Source organism: Muntiacus reevesi, chromosome 9 (genome assembly GCF_963930625.1).
Source record: "Muntiacus reevesi chromosome 9, mMunRee1.1, whole genome shotgun sequence".
Lineage (NCBI taxonomy): Eukaryota > Metazoa > Chordata > Mammalia > Artiodactyla > Cervidae > Muntiacus > Muntiacus reevesi.
This window is the reverse complement of record NC_089257.1, coordinates 41,147,651-41,170,913: the sequence shown is the minus strand read 5'-3', so window position 1 is coordinate 41,170,913 and position 23,263 is coordinate 41,147,651. Positions and strand designations below refer to the sequence as shown.

The following is a 23,263-nucleotide window of genomic DNA, read 5'->3' as shown; positions in this document are numbered from 1 at the left end:
GAAAAACCATAGCCTTGACTAGACGGACCTTTGTTGGCAACAACATGAGTGAATCTCAAATGCATTACACTGTGAAGCCAGACATGGAAGATTATGTGGGCCATGGCATTCTGGGAAAGCAAGAATTATATGCATGGAAACAAATTAGAGCTTGTCAGCGTTGGGCATGGATAGAGGAGTTGACTAAAGGGGCAGCATGAGGTAATTTGAGAGAGTGATTTTATTTTTCTGAATCTAGGTATCAGTGGTGGTTGCATGACTATTCATCTGCAAAAACTTAATAGGACTATATACCAAAACCAGTAAATTTTATTGTATATAAATATTGAAAAGTTGCCATTTTGAGAAAGAAACATTCATATTTGTATCAAGTTAAAATTTTGCTTTTATCAAAACTATTATGCAATGGCATTTAAAAACCTATTAGATGCTTCTGTAATGTATAAAAAAAAAACCTATTAGATGCTTCTCACCGCATGTGACTACTTAAATCTTCATTTCAATTTATTAGAATTGAATGTAATTAAAAAATTCAGTTCCTCGGTTGCACAAGCTAAGTTTCAGGTGCTCAATAACCATGTGTTGCTAGTGGTTACTATATTAACAACAGAGATTTAGAACATTTAACATCAGTGCAGGAATTCCTATTGGACAATGCTGTACTTGATCCTCTTCTCTGACTCGATTTTGTTTGCACAGAAGTCCTAAGAGCCCACCCTGCCCCCAGGGAACACTTGGACAATCCACTGACAGATCTGCTTGGTCCGAACACTGTATACCGTCAGACTGAGCACAGAAGGCAGTGGCAGGTAGGTACCGGCCATGACCGTGTGTACTACAAGGGACAAATGCTTCCCAAAGCAGTGACTCCCAGTCATGCCAGTGAGAGGTACATAGAAGAGCAGCATGGCACAGATATGAGAGAGGCAGGTACTGAGAGCCTTGAATCTCTCTTCCCAGGAAGCAATGCCCAATACTGCCTGGAAGATTAGAAAGTAAGAAGCCAAAAGGATCAAGGCATCTAGCACAATGATGAAGATCACCGCCAGGAGGCCGTAGATGCTGTTGACACGGGTGTCAGCACAGGCAAGCCTCATGGCATCCTGATGGAGGCAGTATGCGTGGGAGAGGGTGTTGGAGTAGCAGAAAGGTAACCTTTTGATGAGGGAAGGCACAGGACGCACAGTCCCCACACTCCACAGCAGGACTGCTGCTCCAATCCTGCCGATGAATCCATGAGTGATAATGGTATCGTAGTGCAAAGGAAAGCAAATAACCATAAAGCAATCAAAGGCCATGGCCGCCAGAACACCTGATTCTACTCCCCCTAAGGTGTGGATGAAGAACACTTGAGTGACACAGACAGCAAGGGTTACTGAGCACCAGCTGAGCCAGTGAACGCTGATCATGGTGGGCATGGAAGACAATGAAAGGCTGAGGTCAGTGACAAGTAGCATTGCCAGAAAATAATACATGGGCTCATGGAGGTGTTGTTCAACTTTGATGACAGCTAGGATGGTGACATTACCCAGGAATGTGAAACTGTAAAGAAGGCAGAGGGACAGGGCCAACCAGAAGTCCTTCTCTGGCATTCCTGGAATCCCAGTAAGGATGAAGTTCTGACGGTTATTAATAGTTTGGTTGAATGACAGCATTGTGGATCAAAGCTTTGACTAGGCAAAAAGAGAAGAACTCATTAAGTCAATCAATTAGAATCACTGACAGTAAGTTTTAAGATGGTAGCCTTGAGAGACAGTGACAAATATTTCATGTTCGCAGTCTGATACAGAAACTGATATCCCCACCCCCATGAAGCAACTCTATTACTGACCACCATATACTAAGATATCTAAAAGAACAACAACAAAAAACTTTAATCTACACCTAAGCTAATTGCAATACAATTCACCTAGAAATATGTAGTCATTGCTTGCCTCCTTCCTAAGGAAAAAATGATACTGTACATTTATCTGGACCATAAAAATTGATGCAAATAACCAGAAAAGAAATATCATCAGACACAAACAAGACACAAGGACTGTTCATGAACACATATATAAAGACCTGTATGTATCTTAATTATGATCTTAAATTGTTGTGATTTAGACAAAATCATCATTGAAACTCAAGTTTTGTACTTGCATGATGTGGGACAGAATAAGAAAAATAGTCTCCAAGGACTAAACTTCTGACTATCTGCATTCCTAGTAGTGTATGGATACTAAAAGGACCTTAGATTATAGCAGGTGATGAAGGAAGAAATTACTTGGCTTTCCAAGGAATTTTATAAGGACACACAATGATAGAATAATAATCTCTAAGGATGTTCACCTCCTAATTCTTGAAACCTGTGAATATAGTGACTTGCATGGCAAAAGAAACTTTGAAGATGTCATTAAAATTAAGGACTTTAGATGGAAGTTTATCCTGGATTACCCAGATAGGTCAAATCTTATCATATGGGTCCTCAAAAGTTAAGAAAATTTCCCATCTGTAGAAAACCGGAGACAACAGCTTGAGAAAGACTCAGCAGGACTTGTGAGGATGAAGGAGGGTGACCAAGAGCCAAGGAATGGGAGTAGCCCCTAGATGCTGGAAAAGACAAGGAGTAGAATTTTCCCTGGAGTCCTTTGAAAGGAATGCAGACTTAGTGACACCTTAATTTTAGCCCAGTGAGAACCGTGTTGTTCTTCTGACATGCAGAACTGTAAGATAATAAATATATATATGTTGAGTCACTACATTCATGGTAATTTGTTGTGGGAGAAGAAGAAAACTAGTATCCAGAGGAGCCAGAGAAGAGTTGCTTTAACCCCTTTTCATAAATATTCCCAATCTTCCCACTCAGTCTCATTTACTCAGACCCTGTCCTTTTTCTTCACGGAAATTAGACTTCACTGTCCTAGGGTATACCCGGAAAGGAATTCTGAGATCCATTTCTGTGTTACACCTGAAAGAACAGAATGCCAGATAGAACTTGCAATGAGTTTTACAGTTAACAACTGATCCAGTCAGGTGAAATCCATCTCTGGAGAATCTCCCAAAAGACAGGTTCAAACATTACTCAGACTGATGAAGTCATTGGCCTTGGTGTTGAGAACAGAGTTGGACTTAGTTTCCCTGTTCTGGCATAGAGATCTCTCATTCTATGCATTCCCACTACTGTTCAGCTACTTTAGTAATCTTGTTTCCAGCAGCTCTATTTCCTATTGTAATTCTGAGTAAGACCTAGATGGACTTAGCAATCAATCTAGATGTTAGTGGCTAACAGTTGCAGTAACAAAGATCTGTATTAAATCTTGGTGTCATACAATTAAATATCTTCTATTTCAATTACTTGTTATCTTTAGGAAGATGTATCCAAATACATCTTGGAAGATGTATCCAAGCTGAGATATCACTTTTAGGGAGTCAGTCTAGCCACAAATGATAAGAATTCAGGATTGAAGGAAGAACAGTGTTATAATGGCTCTTAACCATGTGTTATGAGCCTTATTGAGCATCTCATAATGAGTTTCTCAAATAAAAGTGTTCACATATACACATACATGAATACAAGCAAAGTTCTTCATAAAAATTAAGTGAATTCACACATTATTGAAGCCCATCTCAGGATCCATGTTAAAGAAAATGGAACAGAAGCCTGAGTCACAGAAAAAGCAAAGTCACTAGACAAAATCCAGGGTTGGACACAAAGAGCAAAAAACTTTGGATGCTTGGGAATAAATGCAAACAGGTAAGAGTTGTTCCAAGTTTCTTGAGAGTTGATAGCTTAGTGGTGCAGTGTCCACTCTGGTAGCCACTAGATATCTGTTCCCATTTATCTTTATATTAATTAAGCTAATTACATCATCAGTACCTTAGTTGCCCTCGCTGTGTTTCAAGTATTCAGTAACTACATGTTGCCAGTGACTACTGTATTTGGAAAGAACAGATGTAGAACATTTTTATCATTCCAGAAAATTCTATTGAAATTTGAAAATTAGTGATGCAGACTGCAAATTTAGAGAATACCAACATTCTAGCTGACCTCTTGCCAAATCTTAGCTCCAAGTGGATTTGAGTCTTTCAAACTGCATAACCTCTGCCTCTCTTTACCTATCTCTCTGTCTTTGTCTCTTTTTTTCTGGAAATCAAATAGGAAAGTACCACTAAAACTGAAGATTCTGGAGAGAGACCACCTGGGTTTGAATCATAGTTCTATTTCCTTAGACAAGTTACTTAAGAATCTCTGTGATTTATTCCTCACCTTTTAAAAATGAGTGGGATAGTTAAGAGTATTCACTGGGGATATTGGGCATTTTGTTAAGCACCGGCAAATTAACACTCAATTTAGCTATAATTAATGAGCATCTTTTATCTCTGAACTTTGTCATATTTGGCTATCTGTGAGAATTAATCTCAAAAATATCAATAGGCTGTGGAATTTATTTACACACCTATAGATATATCTACCTACCCATATATTACTGATGTATTTTAATCAAATTCTATATTATCTAAATATTTGTATCCATCAGTGAATTTATCCCATCACTCAATATCAGTGGCTTGCATGTAGTGACTGTTGCAGTTCTCAAGATCATGAATTCTACTGATCTGTGCTCAGTGACTCTTCACTTAATTGTGAATGCTTATTGTGAAGAATTTATTGGAAGCAGATCCTAGATAAGATAGAGATGAAAGGATAATACACTAGTAGAAATCATAGGCAGTGAAAATCAGTAAGAGGAAGAGAGGAGGAAGGAACATTGATTCTGAGGGACTAGGAGTACAAGACAAACATTGCACTGACCATCTGAGGAGATCAAGGTAGCCCATCCAAAATTCAAGATGAGATTTGCATGTAAGCCTGTTGATTCTTTAAGATCTGATGAACTCAGGAAAAGCTTTCATGTTTAACTAATTTACTGATAAATGACTTTCTTGAATGCCTATTAAGTTCTAGACAAGTCATAATAATCAGAGGATCAAAATGAGAAAAGTTTTTTTTTTGCCTTCCAAGACCCTTAGCAAAGAACACATGAAAAACAAGATCAGAAAGAGGAGTGGAATGTGTGCCTGGGGTTGAATAAAGACAAGCTTTACAGATGGGTCAACATGTTTACCTTGTTCACCTATGCATCCTCAACTGGACTCAAATTAACTCTGTCTCCATCAGTACTAGTGACAGACAATGGAGAAGACCAAACGTAAACTTTCCTCACAGCAAAGGACAGAAACTTTATGGCTTAAGGGTATGTGGGAGGTGGAGGAGAAGTAGACAATGAGATTTTCCTCTTTTCTATCCACAACATTGAAGAACATTGAAGTACCATTCAGTGTTCTTTACCACCCAGGCAGTCAGGGGAAAGAACTATTCCCTGAAAGGATGACTGAGCAATCTATACTCTTAAAGGGTCTGAGCTGCAGGTTGAAGCAGAGTTCTGGTCCCTTGGATTTGTCTTCTGAGGAACCATAGACTAGTCTTTCACTTGGAGAAGAAATGCATTTGCTACTGGCCTTGAGCTGGGACTTAGGAGGAAAGGGCAAAATTTTCAGGGATCTTCTTGTTTCTTCTCTAATTGGTCTTTGGTAAAATGACACAGTGTCCACCTAATTCTCTCATTTATAAGTGTTATTTCTCTTCAATAAAAAATATATAGAAGGAAGTGGGGCTTCCCTAGTGGTCCAGTGGTTAAGATTCTGCCTTCCAATGCAAGGTATAAAGGTTCGATTCCTGGTCAAGGAATTAAGATCCCACACACCGCTGAGCAACTTCTAAGCCCATGTGCCACAACTAGAGAGAAGTCCATGTGCCTCAACTAAGACCCAACATCCAAAAAACAAAACTTAAAAAAGAAGAAAAAATAGAAGGAAGTGAAATAAATAATTCTTCCTGAGACTCTGATGATTCTAGGCTTTTTATAGAAATAGAAATCACAAGCAATAGATTTATATTGTCCTAGATAGACAATCGAAGAGATAATATGCAGACATTTTAAATTAAATCCTTTAATAATAAAAGCATCCAAAATTTGCTAAGTGCTTATTTATGTTCCAAGTTTTCACATGTACTCCATTCAAATGATCATGAAAACTTAATGGAAAATTACTATTTTTTATTGCAACTGTGTGCATGAGTGAAAAATAGGGTCAGGCAAGTTAATTAACTTGACCAAAATCCCAAAAGTAGAAGTAACACTGGGGTGCTCTGACCAATTTTTGTTTAAGTTCTATTTGATCCTAAAAAGAAAAAATGGATGAACTTTTAACCACAATTTCTGTCATCAAATTCAAATTCAAGAATGAACAGTAGATTGGCCTCAACAGACCTGACTTTCTTCACTTGCACCACTCAATAAGTTCAGTTCAGTTCAGTCGCTCAGTCATGTCCGACTCTTTGCGACCCCATGAACTGCACCCAGGCCTCCCTGTCCATCACAAACTCCCAGAGTCTACCCAAACCCATGTCCATTTTTGCGTTGGGTTAATTAGTAGAACTTTAAAAAATATTTGGGTTCATTAAACACACATCTTGTACTACATCAAAGAGAAATTGTGGTATGAGAAAAATGTATGTTTTTAGAGGCTATGGATTATGTTCTTAAGTTTACCAGTGAGAAAATGCTGATATAACAGTTATTTGTTTTGTGGTTTTGTTAGGGTTCTTTAAAAGTTAAAAATTAGAATATGTAATTAAACCTACTTAATTGATAGGGGAAACATTTCAATATGTTAAGCAAGTAGGATATGTGTTACCAGTGAGAGAAAGTATAAAAACTGGTGATATTTTTGTTGAGGAAAGAAAAGGAGAATGCTTTTGTCCTAGAGCTGGTTGCTTATGTATGAGGATAATAAGGGACAAATTAATTTGGATCCAGAAAGTGGGAAAAGGTCTGTGAAAAAGGACATTTGAGAAAAGAACTTTGTACATTGTCAGGATTAAGGTTAGATTGAAGTTAATTAGATGAATGAAAGTTTTGTTAATAGTAAGCCTGTATAAGACTTCATTGGTTTCAGAGTGATAAGCAGCTGGGCCTCACTTTTGGGTAGCAATGCTGCCAGGTTTGCTGATATCTGACAAAGCCTCGGAGTTTTTTCCCTCCATCTCAAGTTGACTCTGTACTCTGACAGCATAGCAGTTGGCTTTGAGCCAGCTCCAACCTGGTAAAACTACTTTTTAAAATTTGCTCATTAAATCAGTTGTAAAGGAATCTGTCTTTACCTGAAGCTGCAAAAGGTTTTCAAATATGCTTCTCAATCTGTTGTTTGACTTTGGTCAACTTCTAGAACCTTAGAATCTTTTGTTGTTATATTTTAAAAAATAATTTATACAGGTTTATACATTTCTTTCTTTTCTTTTTTTTCTCTGCAGAGTATTCACCAACCTCTTCCTTTTAAAGTAGGCAGAAATCCATCTTTTCCTAATTTCTTTTTTCTGCTTTAGAAATTTTACATTAAAGGGAAGCAAAGAAATGAGACAATACCAGTGGAACACTTTCTTTCTGATGAAAAATATTATATTACATATGATATTAATAAAAATAACCAACCAGAGAGTAAAAACTTTATGATAAAAAGGTGGTAAAAAGAAGTGTCTAAATGATGTTCCTGAGTAAATGATAAGGATAAGATCTAGTACAAAGATGGAAGGATTGGTTTTAGAAAGGAGGATGAATAGTTCATCTAATTTATACAAGGTAACAAAGAAATCAGCATATATTTGACCCTGTTAATAGACAAGTAAATATGTCGGGGCACTGGATGTTGTTTTCTGATAATTCAACTTTCTTGATGATGTAGGAAATAAAGTCATCAACAAAGAATAAGAATTTGGAAAGATGTAAGGGAGTAGAAAAAGAGACGTAAAAAATGATAATTGGAAAGCACTGAGGGAGTACATGAGGTCTTTGGTGATACATTTAAAGTAAGAATACAGTACTCAACATGGTTGTATGATCTCCTCTAAGTGTATTGGGCTCATCAATGCAGATGGAGAGGAGAGAGAACAGCTGGACTTAAACAGTAATATTGTTTAGTAACAGATAACAAGGAAATGCTGATTGAATAAGAAAATTAATGACTTTCTCTAAGATCAAACTTCCAGAAAATTAAAATGGTGATTTCAAGCAAGGTGAATCTGATTTCACAGACTCTACTCTTTCTGCTGAATTTTACCATTTTGGGTCTGTCAAGGCATACCCTTCATAGAGTAGAACTCCAGATTAGGAAATTCTGTTAGAATAATATGGGGGCTTTCTTGAATGAAGTTATTCTAAAGGGGACATCAGTTTCTGTAGATATGGATGAGGCAAGTCCTGATGTTTTCAGAGGAGCCCAAGTCATCCATTAAACACTCAGCTCAAGCATTTTGTGTATGTCTATTTCTGTCTCTAACAGCACTTCAAGAGATATTGGGAAACATTAAATATTCTCACAGATTAGAAACTTCTTGAGGACAAAGATTTCATCTTTTAACTCCTTACACATAATGGCAAGGGATGCTTAAAGAAATGTAGATCTTTATATATATATATATATATATATATATATATATATAGTAATATATATCTACATATTCATATAGACACACATACATGTGTATTGCCCACATAAAGGATTATGTAAAATATAAATATACAGAAAATTATAGATTTCTAGACATAGTCACATACTTATATTAAAAAAAATACAGAAATATCTATTATAAAACACTAACCCTTAACATTTATGATAAAATTAGTCTCCTGAAGATTATAATATACATTTGGAAAGAAATGGGTTTAAATTAAAATTTTAAACCCAAATTAAATTTAAGCCCAATTTAAATTTTAAAAAAACAAATTAAAAATGAGTAGATAAACTTCTTCCATACATCCTCTATCATACCTGAAAATAAGTATCTTCATAAGAATTGTTTATATATGGCTTTTGTTTTCTGCTGTTAAAAATGTAAATATGCCTATGTAAGTAAAGAAATGGGATGAAAAGAGACATGAAGAAGTGGCCGAAAGGGTTTGTGGGCATTTTAATGACTGACCACACAGAGGCACATACTGATGGAATAACAAGCTGTTTCTACAATCCTAAGAATCACCTCATTGATGAAAACATATTATTATAGAAAAATGCATTAAAATAAATGGAAGAACTTATATTTAAGATACTGGAATAACAATGCAGAAAACCAAAGAAGTCCAACAAACTTAAAGAACTCTGTCCTCTTTGTTCCTAATGGAAATTCCAAGCAATTCTTCTGTCTATCCGAAACAACAGATGACTTCAGTGCTATTTCAAGGTAAATCTCAGCACTATATTAGCAATGAGACTGAAACTGGTTTTGGAGTCAGAAGCTCTAGAGAAAAATTGAGCTAGAATTCTAGGACTTCTTTAGTAATATTATATGTGTATATATATATATATATATATATGTATATATATATACACATACACAGTCATACACACATATATGTATAAATTGTGTGTGTGTGTGTTTGGGAGAAGAAGTAGATCCTTTTTCCTTCCTCAGTCTTGGCTGAGAGGACACAAATAAAATCAAAATGAAGGAAATTTTGGAACAGGAGTTGGTAGAAGAAAGGGCAATTTGACTGATGAAGGAGCAGCTTGGAGTTCTTCGGGAATTCATGATAGAATAGCTCAGGCAGCACTACGTAACAGGCCTCAAAGGATTTCTCCAGAGGAATTAGGGAATCATATAGAACCATGATAGCTGAGACACCACCAGAAGTCTGAGGAGGCTTCATAAGTGCTCTGTTTACTAGTCTCAAGGAAGGAAAGAAGCCAAATTAATTCTGAACAAGAGCACAGAGGTTGATACAGGTAAATTTATCTTAAAATCTTTTTGCATGACCTCTATATACAAAGCTATGTGTAGGATTATTTATGCACATTATTTCATTAAATCTTCATAAAAATTCTGGTGAGGAAAATGACAAAGGCAGATGAGAAGCACCGAGAGTGTCCAATGTCATGGGTTTGCTGGAAGACAAAGAAAAGAGAAAAAAAGTAAAATGTAGGTAACGTTATTAACAGTTAAAGAAGAGATACACTGTGAGGGAGGACCTATCCTCTAGAAAAAATGAAACAAAAAGTGGATGGAAGAGTAAATGAGAAGTGAATTGAAAGCTAGAGAAAATAAGGGTCTGAAAAATCAGGGAGAATGGAAGAGATGAAGACTAGAGATAGAAATGAGATTGTTTAAAAAGGAGAAGATGGGGTAAAACATATTTAGGTAAAAAAAAACAGAATCAAAGACACTTAAAAGAAAGGGGAAAATAAAATCATCAATTTCCATAGAACAGCAGTGCTTCAGGAGGCCCTGGGGACTTAATCAGAGACTATCAAATATTTTATAAGTTTTTCCAAGAAAAATATCTAATAGGGATGAGCCAACTGATTCTTCTCAAGTAAAAGCCATCACCAATTGCTTGGGAAGAGGGACCAGCCAACTGAAGGGCTCTCATTTAACCTGTAAAGTATAAAACTGTCCCTTCCTCAAAGTGCTCCAAAGGGTTAGCTGGGCAGCATAGAGTCCTTTGTTTAGATCTGAGCATTGTGACTTATTTGGAGAGACATCTGAATTCTGTTTTCAACACACAGCACAACCTTTGTAAGCAGATTACAGAATCTTTCAAAGAGCCCTTGTGTCAGATCAGAATCTGCAAAATAACTTCTCTGTAGTATTGTCCCCCAACTACAAATTCTCCTCTCACGGCAGGGAAACAGGAGGAAGAATGAGCCTGGAAGCGCACCTAGGCTTGTGTAACTGCCAACACTACCACCACCCATCCCCAACTCTCCCAGAAACACTCATTAATTTTTCTTTCTCCTTTCTCACAATCAGGACCTGGATGATAACAAAGAAACTTTAATTCCTCTCAAAGACCCTTCATTTAAGCTTTTGTGCCCTGTTCAAAAAAGAGATTTCTCTTTATATCAATGATTTTCAACCCACATGCAGCAAATCAAGGAGGAGTTTGAAAGTTTGTAAAATATCTGAAAAGAATGATATTTAATCATCCATATTCATTTATTCTTTATTTCATTCCTTCATTCAGTGCATATGGAAAACTAACATATACTTGGCATATGGTCTTTTAAAGATGTATTTATTTATTTATTTTTGCTTGCACTGGGTCTTCGTTGCTGCTTGCAGGTTTTCCCTAATTACAGTGGCAGAGGCTACTCTCTAGTTACGGTGTTTGGGCTTCTCATTGCAGTGACTTCTCTTATTGTGGATCACTGGCTCTAGGCACATGGGATCAGTAGTTGGTCCTACTTTATGCAACCCCCTGGACTGTATATAGTACAGGTTCCATAGTTGTGGTGCACAGGCTAAGTTGCTCTATGGCATGTGGGATCTTTTGGGATCAGGGATCAAACCTGTTTCTCCTGCATTGGCAGGTGGATTCTTTACCACTGAGCCACCAGGGAAGCCCAGCACATGATCTTTTAGATGGTAAACAGAATCCTTTCCTTCAGGAAGTTTAATTCTAGTAGGAGAAATAGACACTAAACAAGTATTTGTTCAGTGTTTAATTAACTGTACTTATTTATAAGAAGAATATGAAAACTATGTACTGAGGAGTCTTTAACTTTTATAAGAAGTGGAAAAGGCTTATTTGAGAAGGACTATTATTTGGGCTTCCCTGGTGGCTGAGAGGGTAAAGCGTCTCCCTGCAATGCAGAATACCCAGGTTGGATCCCTGGATTAGGAAGATCCCCTGAAGAAGGAAATGGCAACCCACGCCAGTATTCTTGCCTGGAGAATCCCATGGACAGAGGAGGCTACATGGAGTAGGCTACAGTCCACCGGGTTGCAAAGATTCGGACATGACTGAGCGACTTCACTTTCTTTCACTTTTTCTATTTGAGGATAGATAGGCTTTGATTAGGCAAAGAGGAACTTTATAGAAGGTGGAGGAAGGCACAAGAAACAGGAAGGAACACATATGAAATCCCATATCCGGAAGTTTCTTAGTGAGATCCAGGAACCTAAAGACTGCAAATTTGACTGGATTGAAGAGACCAAAGTGTGTGTGTGGGTGGGGGGAATGGTGTGAATTGGCACTGGATAGGTAGACATGGGCTGAATTGGCTGTCATTGAAGGACATGATAAAGATGTAGGACTCTGTTCTAAGTACAATAGAAGCTCTTGAGGAACCTTTTGCTTTTGGTGAGTAAATAATTTTCTAAATATTTCAAAGTGCATTCTGACTGCAGAAGGGAATTTTTGAAAGGGGGCATTCATGGGTGGAGGATGATAAGGTAGGGCGCCTGGAAGAAATGAACTATGCTATTTTTGACTACACAAAAGGAAGAAAGGTAATAATAATTTTGTATGTTTAGGAGACAAATTTGCAATTCATTAAGTGTTGGTTTAATGAAAGAAGAGGTTTCAAGAATGGCCTCAGGTTTTTGGAGTGTTAGAAGACTCTCAAAATAAAGATTTTGTGAATGGCTACTCTCATATCATAAGTGTGGTTGTTTCTGGGTCAACAGCATTTATTCTTTATCCCTTGATATTTTAAAATGAGGCTATGGAAAGTTATAAGTTAAAACTTGTGAACATTCATTTGAACAGTTATATTCACTAATGTGTCTATTTACAAATGTATGTGTGTGCTCAGTAGTTCAGTCCTGTCTGACTCTTTGTGACCCCAGGAATGAACTCCACCAGGCTCCTCTGTTCATAGAATTTTTCAGGCAAGAATACTGGAGTAGTTTGCCATTTCCTACTCTGGGGCATCTTCCTGACCAAGGAATTGAACCCGAATTGGCAGGAAGATTCTTTACCGCTTAGTCACCATTATAGAAACAGTGAAATAGATGCTGAGGCACGTGTAAGAATATATACACACATATATATGTGTGGGTAAGAGAATATATGCATATGTACACACATATATACATGCATACACATGGATTTATATAGATGAGGGATGTAGGTTTGGATGGTGATGAAATTTTGTGTAGCTGTGTTTGTAGTGATGATACTGTGAGTTCTGTTCTTTGATTATTTAGCAAAATTCTCAATGCTATTAAGTCCTTGGATGTTGCTGCTTCTTTTTTGCCAAATATTCAGTGCTGTTAAAGGAAGGTATCAAAATTTTCTTTTATCTAAACACTAGTTGTTTCATCTTATCTCCCTTTTTAAGAAAAGCAAATTAAATTCAAGGGAATAGAAGTCATTGCATGTAATTTTCTAAGAAGCAAAAAGATGCAGAAACCTCTCACTGATTTAAACATAGTTTTCCCCTCTGTTGTTCCACTTCTATGTCCATAAAGCCATTTACCTATCTTAAAAGCTTTTTTCAATTTAGGAGCTGGAAGCCAGGTGGGAGAGTCCAGCCTCAATCAATGGTAAGAACACCATGATGAACTCTAGCGGATCACTTATCAACCACCATAGCTTCATTTTGACAGGTATCCCAGGAATGCCAGATAAAAACCCATGGATGGCTTTTCCCCTGGGATTTCTCTACACCCTGACTCTCCTGGGAAATGGTACCATCCTAGCCATCATCAAGGTAGATCAGAATCTCCATGAGCCTATGTACTACTTCCTCTCTATGTTGGCTCTGACTGATGTTGGTCTCTCCATGTCCACCCTGCCTTCCATGCTCAGCATCTTCTGGTTTAATGCCCCTGAGATTCCTTTTGATGCATGCATCACACAGATGTTCTTCATCCACAGTTTTGGAGTGGTAGAATCAGGAGTATTGGTGTCTATGACCTTCGACAGATTTGTGGCCATCCGAGACCCACTGCACTATGCTTCCATCCTCACCCATGGCATCATTGGCAGGATTGGAATAGCTGTCGTCATCCGGGCAGTCTGTGTGGTATTCCCCGTGCCCTTTCTTATAAAGTGGCTACCCTTCTGCCATTCCAATGTCTTGTCTCATTCATACTGTCTCCACCAAGATGCAATACGGTTAGCCTGTGCCAGCACTCGTGTCAACAGCCTCTACGGCCTCTTAGTAGTCATCTTCACTTTGGGGTTTGATGCTATCATCATTCTCTTTTCTTATGTGCTCATCCTGAAGACAGTACTGGGTATCGCTTCCAGAGTTGAAAGGCTCAAAGTGCTCAACACCTGCCTCTCCCACATCTGTGCTGTGCTCCTTTTTTATGTTCCTCTCATTGGTGTCACCATGATCCACAGGTTTGGGAAACACCTGTCACCAGTAGTACACACACTCATGGCCAATACCTATCTGTTACTGCCCCCTGTACTAAACCCTGTTGTCTATAGTGTGAAAACCAGGCAGATACGAAGGAGGATAATCCATGTGTTCCAGAGGCGAAAGAACAGGGTCTAGGGTAGTGGAATCAAATGTAATATGGAGAATAAGAAGCATTTTGAGCAACTATAATGCAGTCAAATTATATACATCTGGGAAAATTGAAAGTGGACAAGGTTCGTGGGTCTTTCTTGTTCTGTATATGCTCCATTTTGGAATGCATATTTTTTGATATCTGGTGTCACTTGAAAAATCTAATGTAATTAATATAATTTTTCTTCTCTGAAACTGGAGATGAGCATCTGTGAAGACATAAATCATCATCTGTTTATCCAGGTAACACTTTTGAGTGTTTATTCATACAATGTTAAGTAATATTTTTCTTTAGTTATTAATTAAATAAAAATTAGATAAGGAAAGATTCAAAATGTTATATAGTACTGCTGAAAGGTCTGATATTTTTTCTTAATATGGAGAAAGAAAATTGTTGCATAATCAAATAGCATTTATTTTGTTGTTTCAATGTTTATTGGGTAAAGAGAGCCTATGTTAAAATTAAAACAAACACATGTGTGGTTACTTAATATGTGCCTTTTCATTTAAAGGTTATTACTTCTTTACAGTTCTAGCTTTCAGTCACATATTTAGTAGAATACAGGTGCTCTGCCTTTACTCTTTAAACTCAGCAGGAGTGAACTCTATTTTGCTGTGTACAAAGGACCCAGTGAAACTTTATCAAGTAAAAGTACCGCCATGCTTTGTACAAGGACAAGTGAACACTTGCAGGACTGGCAAGTTTAAGAAAGCAGGGTGCCCATGTGTGGGGATGAGCATGTCAAAGGCAATGTGTCTCTGCACTGAAGCTCATACCTGCTGTATGTATTTTGTTAATCATTGCACTGTCAATTTGCTAGAGGGATTACTTATTAAATAGATGTACATTTAACACTAATGAAATGCCAGTCATGATGCTGGACCCTGCACGTGGATTCAATCACTCAGTTGTATCCAACTCTTTGTGATCCCATGAACTGTAGTACACCAGGCTCCTTGGTCCACGGAATTTTCTAGGCAAGAATACTGGAGTGGATCGCCATTCCCTTCTCCAGGGTAATCTTCCTAATCCAGGGCTCAAACCCAAGTCTCCTGAATCTCCTGCATTGGCAGGCGGATTCTTTACCATCTTCCACTTGGGAAGCCTTCTGGTCCCTGAAGACACAGAGGAAAAAGCACCAACTTTCTGCACAGTCTCTGGCATATTTCTCTGCAAGGAAATATGTATACAAGTCAAGTAGGTATTACATTACAATATCACATTTAATTTGCTATACTAGTAGTTTTAGTTGCCTTTATATATTCTCTCAGTGAATTCTCCCAATAATCTTTGAGAATAATGTTATCACATTTTATACATGAGGAAATGAGGTTTAAAGAAGTAACTTAGGCAAAGTCATACAGCTTGTAAGTGGAAGAACTGGATTCAGGTTTAGATCTGTTGATTCTAAAACCTGTGAACTGAGACTTGACACGTGTCTCAGGGTTCTCTAGACTTAAAAGAAAATTTGAGGTAGAGGGAAAAAACCAGTGATCCTAAGATGTGATGTGTGAGAGATGTTAGTAATCAATATTGTAGAAACGTTAGTTCAGTTCAGTTCAGTGGCTCAGTTGTGTTCGACTCTTTGTGACCCCATGGACTGTGGCACACCAGGCCTCCTTGTCCATCACCAACTCCCAGAGTTTGCTCAAACTCATGTCCATTGAGTCGGTGATGCCATCCAACCATCTCATCCTCTGTCGTCCCCTTCTCCCAGTGCCTTCAATCTTTCCCAGCATCAGGGTCTTTTCCAATCAGTCAGTTCTTTGCATCAAGTGACCAAAGTATTGTGAAGTTCAGCTTCAGCATCAGTCCTTCCGATGAATGACTGATTTCCTTTAGGAATGACTGATTTGATCTCCTGACAGTTCAAGGGACTCTCAAGAGTCTTCTCCAACACCTCAGTTCAAAAGCATCAATTCTTCAGCTCTCAGCTTTCTTTATATTCCAACTCTCACATCCATATGACTACTGAAAAAAACATAGCTTTGACTAGATGGACCTTTGTTGGCAAAGTAATGTCTCTGCTTTTTAATATGCTGTCTAGGTTAGTCATAGCTTTTCTTCCAAGGAGCAAGCATCTTTTAATTTCATGGCTGCAGTCACCATCTGCAGTGATTTTGGAGCCCAAGAAAATAAAGAGAGGCTGAGTCAGGCTAAATTTGCAAGACTGATTTGGAGTTTACATTTTCACTGTTACAAAATTGCTTGAGATTTGTTAGTTTGTGCAGAATGCAAACATCATCCAAGGTCTCAACATAGATAGATGCTATCTAAATGGAAAACATGAATCCCAAACAAAGCACTTTATAGTCAATTGGCCTATAAAGAGAAAATAGTAGATCTTATACGTGTATTTAAATTTATCTCATCTTTAAAAAAATGTTTATTTTTCTTAATATGTTGTCATATACATGTTAGTACAGTGTGCCTATATACAATATTTGAATGAATAAGCATAAAATATAAACATATCAATGTATAGCAAAAACCACTACAATATTGTAAAGTAATTAGCCTCAATTAAAATAAATTAATTAATTTTAAAAACATACTAAGAAGTGTCTTTTTTCTTATACAATTACATAACCAAAAACTTGAAATCCTTAAATTAGAGATAAAATCCAACCACCATGGATTATGTTTACAGTGTTCAAATACTGTGATAACAGAAGCAATTAGGAGAAAGTGCCCATTAATCTTTGATTCTCTGATGGAACCATGTAGTGGCAAGATCAAAAATCTAATTTTGTTACTGGCAATACACACACATACTCCACATCCTCACTGTATACTCTCTTCTCTAGCTTCTGCAGTCTGACTTTGTTTCCATTGCTAGATGAAAGCTGTTCCCATGGCTCAGATTTATCCTGAAATAGTAAGTCAAATATTTCCTCTCAATCCTCCTTCAACTTGATGCATTTGAGTAGATTATAAATATTTAAAATCCCCTCCCTTTTAATCTTCTTTCTGGTTTCATGGCACTCTATTGCATCTCCTACTTCCACATTCTCTTGTTTCCTAGCCTACCTTCCTTCACTTCTTCCTCTCACACATGATGTGAATATTTCTCCAAGTTCTCCCCTTGCCATTCAATAACCTCAGTAAATTTCTTTCTTCACGATACCAGTCATGCTAACAGCTTTAAAATAGAGCCCACGTGTGTCTTTCTTTCCCTCTCCTTCTCCTCCCCCTCTCTTAAGATCGAACTCTTAATTTTTAACTACCTTTGCATCATCTCTACATGGAGTCTTCTGTATGCCTCAGTCTCACACAAGCCATATTTAACTCTTGCTTTTCCCCACAATAATCACTTTCCATTTCTTTGAAGGTATAAATTCTCCATTCATGTAACATTCAAAAACATACAGGCACATATCTGGAAACTGTCCTTCTGTCTTTGATTTATTTGCTTCTGTCATCCATGTCTGCTTCCCAGGTGGCATAGTGATAAAGAATCCACCTGTCAGTGCAGGAGACACAAGAATGTGGGTCCGGTCCCTGGGTCAGGAAGATTCCCTGGAGGAGGAAATGGCAACCCACTCTAGTACTCTTACCTAGAAAACTCCATGGACAGAGGAGCCTAGTGGGCTACAGTCCGTGGGGTTGCAGAGTCAGACATGGCTGTGGGACTGAGCACACAAGCATCCATGTCCATGGTGATCACTCTAGTTTAGTCCTCTTACAAATGTAAGATACATGTTTGTATCTTGCCAAGATGAAACCAGAAATAGAGGCAGAATAAATTTTCAAGATTGACTTGGAGTTTGCATTCTCAATGTTACAAAATTACTTGAGAATTGTTAGTTTGTGCAGAATCCAAACATCATCCATGGCCTCAATATAGATAGATGCTATCTAAATGGAAAATATGAATCACCTCAGAATTTGGAGGTGATATGGAATGAGGGGAACTTTTCTCAGGGGGAAGAAAACAACCAGCACAGGAGACAACATGTCAAACTACACCTTAAAAGAAGATATCTTAGAAAAACGTATCTTGAATATATGACCAAGCTTATTACCTGTACCTGTTTTAGATAAGCTTCTGAGCCAGGAGACTTGGTCTCATGCTATTATTATATGAAACCTTTTTTCAGTCTTAAGAAAAGTTGACCCTGAGACCTTGAGAAATGGGAGCTGAGGTGAAAGCCAGGATGAAAGACTTCAGATAAAATTGGAGCTACTCCTTGGTGTTTTCCAACATTGTGAAGAGCAGAACTCAGGTTTTTGAACATTGTAAAGAGAAGTTGCAGTCTATTTAGATTCCTGAAAGTGGTAAAGAGAGAGAAATTGAAATTACATTGTGTGGCGCTATGAATTTAGCCTTGAGGGTCCAGTCATGACACTAAATGAAACCAATGTTGGTTTCATTATTTTTATTGTGCAGTTCTGTGCCTAAAATAACTATAGGAAACTCAACTGATTTAAAGAAAATGAAATATCCTCCCTTCTTTTTAAATAGATCTGTGTTTCTCAAGCTGTATGTGGTAAATTAATTTTGAGTTTTGTTTCTTATTTTTCCAGTTTATCTGAAACAAATACAACTTTATTGTTCTGAGTTTGTACACAAAACTGTGTGCTTCAGTGTCACTGCAAAGTCAAACTGTTATGATGATTTTCAAATGCTCGCCCTGTCTGTACTTGCCTCATCACACAGATATATACTAGACCATTCCCAGACAACTACGAGTACATGGTTCTGGTGTACCGGTGATGTGGTAGGTCAACAATAGTGTCTATTTCAATAGTGTTGTAGTAGATCACCCCCTTCTTTAGTTTTTCTCCCTGATCTATCTTTTGGAATGAAAATCTTATCATTGTGAGAGACTAGTTTATACTTCCTCTTTTGTATGGAGATTACACAGTTCTTTCTTCATGACATGAGAAGAGAGGACATTAAGAATATGAGGAAGAGGGTACAAATGAGACCCAGCAGGAATCAGCATAGATCTGAGAGCTAGATGTGGTTTCAAATTGTAGCTGTTCTATTTTATTGTTGTGTGAACTTGATCGAGCTACACAGACTCTCTACATTTTAGTATATTTCATTTTAATTGAAAATAATAATACCAACAATAATAATGCCAACTGGCATTTATTGAATGCTCATTACTTCCAGGCCCTGGGAATTTACATCCATTAGCTCATTTAATCTTTATAACTCTATAAAATAAGCACTAGTCTTGTCCCAATTTTGTGAATTAGAACAATCAGCATTGAATAAATTAGGTATCTTATCTATATTACACAGATGGCAAGTGGCACAGTCAGGATTTAAACCCAAGCCTTTCCTCTCAATATATTCACTTGTAAAGTTGATCTGGGAGTAACGAGACCATCCCTAAAATACCCATTATTGTGGTTCTTATTTAGTAGATGGTATTGCACGTATTACTATTACTGCTATGCTGCCATTGCTGTGGCAATCTTTATCTTCATCTTTAAAGGAGAAATGTGAAGGAGACACAAACTAGATAGAGGGAAACTCAAAAACTCCTTCACCAATACACTTGTTTCTGGGGTCGGCTTTTAAGTATTTACAGCACCAAAGACAACAGTTATGGAGAGCATTTCCACCTGTCTCTGAAATGTAGTGTGGTTTAGAAATTTGGTGCATCAGTTAAATGTCAAGCACTGCACTGAGTGAAAACAACCAAGAGCTGAAAGTCGTCAAAGAGATTTGCTCATCCCAAGGATATTAGTCACTGCACTGCTACTAGGACCTTTACTGTCATATTGGAACAAGCAGATAGAGACCTATCTTCCTAACAATAGTATTGGTGGTGTTTTAGTCACTAAGTCAAATCTGACTTGCAACCCCACGGACTGTAGCCCTCCAGACTCCTCTGTCTGTGGGATTTCCCCGGAAAGAATACTGGAATGTGTTGCTCTTTCCTTTTCCAGAGGATCTTCCCAACCCAGGGATTGAACCCAGATCTCCTGCATTGCAGGCAGATTCTTTACCAAGTCACCGGGGAAACCCCTTCTTAACAATAACCCCTAACAATTCCTGTTCCAGGCTCAGGACTGCGATAGTGTTGGCGAACTCTTAGCAAGCCCTTCCAGAGGTGGTAGGACTGGAGTCTCCCCACAAATCCCAGAAGGTTTAAATAACATTTTACATTCATTTTATTAGCTGTCAGCAATATGCCTTTGTTTTTTATAGAGTTAAGAAAAAATTTTGTTGTGAACCTATCGAAAATTAATTCAGAAAGACTGGTGAACCTGAAAGCAGTATTAAAATGGGAATAAGTTTTCTTGTACACAGTATTATTTTTTTCCCCATTTATTTTTATTAGTTGGAGGCTAATTACTTTACAATGTTGTAGTGTTTTTTGCCATACATTGACATGAATAGTCATGGATTTACACAGTATTATTAAATTTCTCTTAACTAGACTAGTGTCTGTTGTGACAGACTTCTAAAGTAGCTACTGATTTGAGTAATAGGTAACTACATATCATGAAAGACCCAAAGAATCTTTTGTGTTAGATTTTAAAAATCAAATACAAACTTGAGCAAAAGTCATATGGCTCATGTAAAAGAATACAAGTTGCTCATTAGTATACATTGTATATACGTGCTTTTGTTCTTCTTCTTCATATACTGAGTTGGCCAAAATGTTTATTTGGGTTTTTCTGTAACATTTTAAGGATAAGTCCAAATGAACGTGTTGACCAATCTGATACTTTGTCTTCAGATTAAATCCATAGTAATTCTTTAACCTTCTACCCTTAGTGTCATCCCCACCCTGCCCAACCCATTTTATCTGTCTCCCACAATACAGATAGTTCAAGATTCCGCAGAAAATCTGCCTGACTAAGCCTTGGCCAACACATGAACTGCTTTGGAAACAGCGTACAACACTGTCCCCCAGAGGGAAGCTGTAGTTATCTAATATGACAGCATGTAAAAGGCTCTGATACTGTCTTTTGCTTAGGGGAGAGTCTATAAGTACTCTTATTGTCTTACATTCAATATTCTTGAACACTTCCTATAGTTGTACAACCCTTCATAGTTTACAAATACTTATCCTTATATGATTAAATTTAGTTTCATAACCACACTGGTTGTTAAGTGATAATATTTCCAGCTTCAAAATGAAGAAATTTCCATTAGAGGTAGGGAAGGGAACATCCAATGTCACACATGGAAGAGTTAAAATTCATCCTTCATCTGTTGATCTCAAGTTATACAATATGGTTGGCCCCTGCTCAATTATATACATTTATATTCTTAATCCTAAAATTTAACCATCTTTCTAATCCATGTTTTATTTAACAATGTATTATCCCCAGGTGTTCTCTTACTATTTAATGAGTATAGTTCATTTCTCCCCTATTAAGCTAATAGAGGCCATTCCTAACTCTTGAGCTAGAATGTTAAATCAACTCAATGATCTTTAATTTAAAAGGCGTTAAGCTTGTGGCTTATTTCTGCTCAAAAGAGTTATTACAGAATGGAATTAGTAATATTCCCCTTTCATTTGTTATGTGCCAACTCTAATGCAAGGCCACAGGAAAGTACATGGAACAGTTCTTATAAATACCACTCTTTACATACTGCACAAAGGATGATTTGGTACAGAAAGAGGAAAATATGTCCTGAGAGCAGGGAAATATCTCTGCCCAATTCAAATCACACCGAAAATGTGAAAAAATAAAACCTATTTTTTCATAGTCGTAATTGAGCCTTTACAGAAGAGATTTTTCCTCTCTTAAACTAGTAGACCCTAACCCTCTGCAGTGACTTTGGCTGGAATGAATATCTGGATGAGCTTCCTCCGTATCTCTTTGGTCTTCATAGTATAGACTATGGGGTTTAGCACTGGGGGTATAAGAAGATAGGCATTAGCCATGAGGGCATGGGTCAGTGGTGAAAGGTGCTTTCCAAAACGATGAATGACAGACACCCCAATGAGTGGCACGTAGAAGATGAGAACAGCACAGATGTGGGAAACACAGGTGTTGAGTGCCTTTAGCCGGCCCTCCCCTGAGGCAATGGCCATCACTGTTCGGAGTATGAACGCATAGGAGAGGAGGATGGAGAGAGAGTCAGAACCCTTGGTGAAGATAACAGCAATGAGGCCGTAGAGACTGTTGACCCTGGTGCTGGCACAGGCAAGGCTCATGACATCTTGGTGGAGGCAGAAGGAGTGGGAGAGGATATTGGAGCGGTAGAAGGGGAGCCGCTTGATGAGGAAAGGCACCGGGAAGACCACACAGACAGCTCTTGTCAAGATGACTGCTCCTGTTCTGCAGACCACACCACTGGTGAGGATGGTGCCATACCTGAGGGGTTTCCAGATTGCCACTACCCGATCAAAGGCCATGGCCACCAGCACGCCAGATTCAATGGCTGAGAAGGTGTGGATGAAGTACATCTGAACAAGGCAGGCATCAAAGGCGATGGACTTGTAGTTAAACCAAAATATGCCTAGCATGGAGGGCATAGTACAAAGGGCAAGTCCTGTGTCTGCGAGTGCCAGCATACACAGAAAGTAATACATGGGGATGTGCAGGGACGGTTTGGACTTGATGGTAGAGATGATGACACCATTGCCAAAGAGGGCGATGACATATATAGCACCCAGTGGGAATGCCATCCAGTAATACTTTAGTTCAAGCCCTGGGATTCCAGTTAAGATGAAGTAGAGGTGTTGGAAGTGAGAGTGGTTATTATCTGCCATGAAGTCAATGTAACACAGGAGGAAAATTTGAGGTCCTGATGTGAGTCTTCCTAGGAGTGCAGTGACAAGTATTAACAATATATTAGAATCTGATCTTCCTCAGAGCAGAGCCATTTTATTTTTACATGGGTGAGAGAGAGTTTAAGGGAGGGCTGAGTCCCTGAAATTACTCTTTCAAGATATATACTGTGGAGGAAGCTTCTACTGGTCCAATGAAAAAGTTTCA

At 37.9% G+C, this 23,263-nt stretch overlaps 3 protein-coding genes across 3 annotated transcripts; 1 reads left to right on the top strand and 2 right to left on the bottom strand.

Annotated features, from left to right (window-relative positions):
- Window positions 1–704: 704 nt before the first annotated feature.
- Window positions 705–1,655, bottom strand: LOC136175784 (olfactory receptor 51H1-like). The gene has a single exon (XM_065946005.1). It carries the CDS (start codon window positions 1,653–1,655, stop codon window positions 705–707), a length of 951 nt encoding a protein of 316 aa, XP_065802077.1.
- Window positions 1,656–13,377: 11,722 nt separating this feature from the next.
- On the top strand, window positions 13,378–14,328 carry LOC136175783 (olfactory receptor 51H1-like). Its single transcript, XM_065946004.1, has one exon. It carries the CDS (start codon window positions 13,378–13,380, stop codon window positions 14,326–14,328), a length of 951 nt encoding a protein of 316 aa, XP_065802076.1.
- Window positions 14,329–22,080: 7,752 nt separating this feature from the next.
- LOC136173996 (olfactory receptor 51H1-like) lies at window positions 22,081–23,037 on the bottom strand. Its single transcript, XM_065943771.1, has one exon. The coding sequence runs from the start codon at window positions 23,035–23,037 to the stop codon at window positions 22,081–22,083; it is 957 nt and encodes a 318-aa protein (XP_065799843.1).
- Window positions 23,038–23,263: the final 226 nt, after the last annotated feature.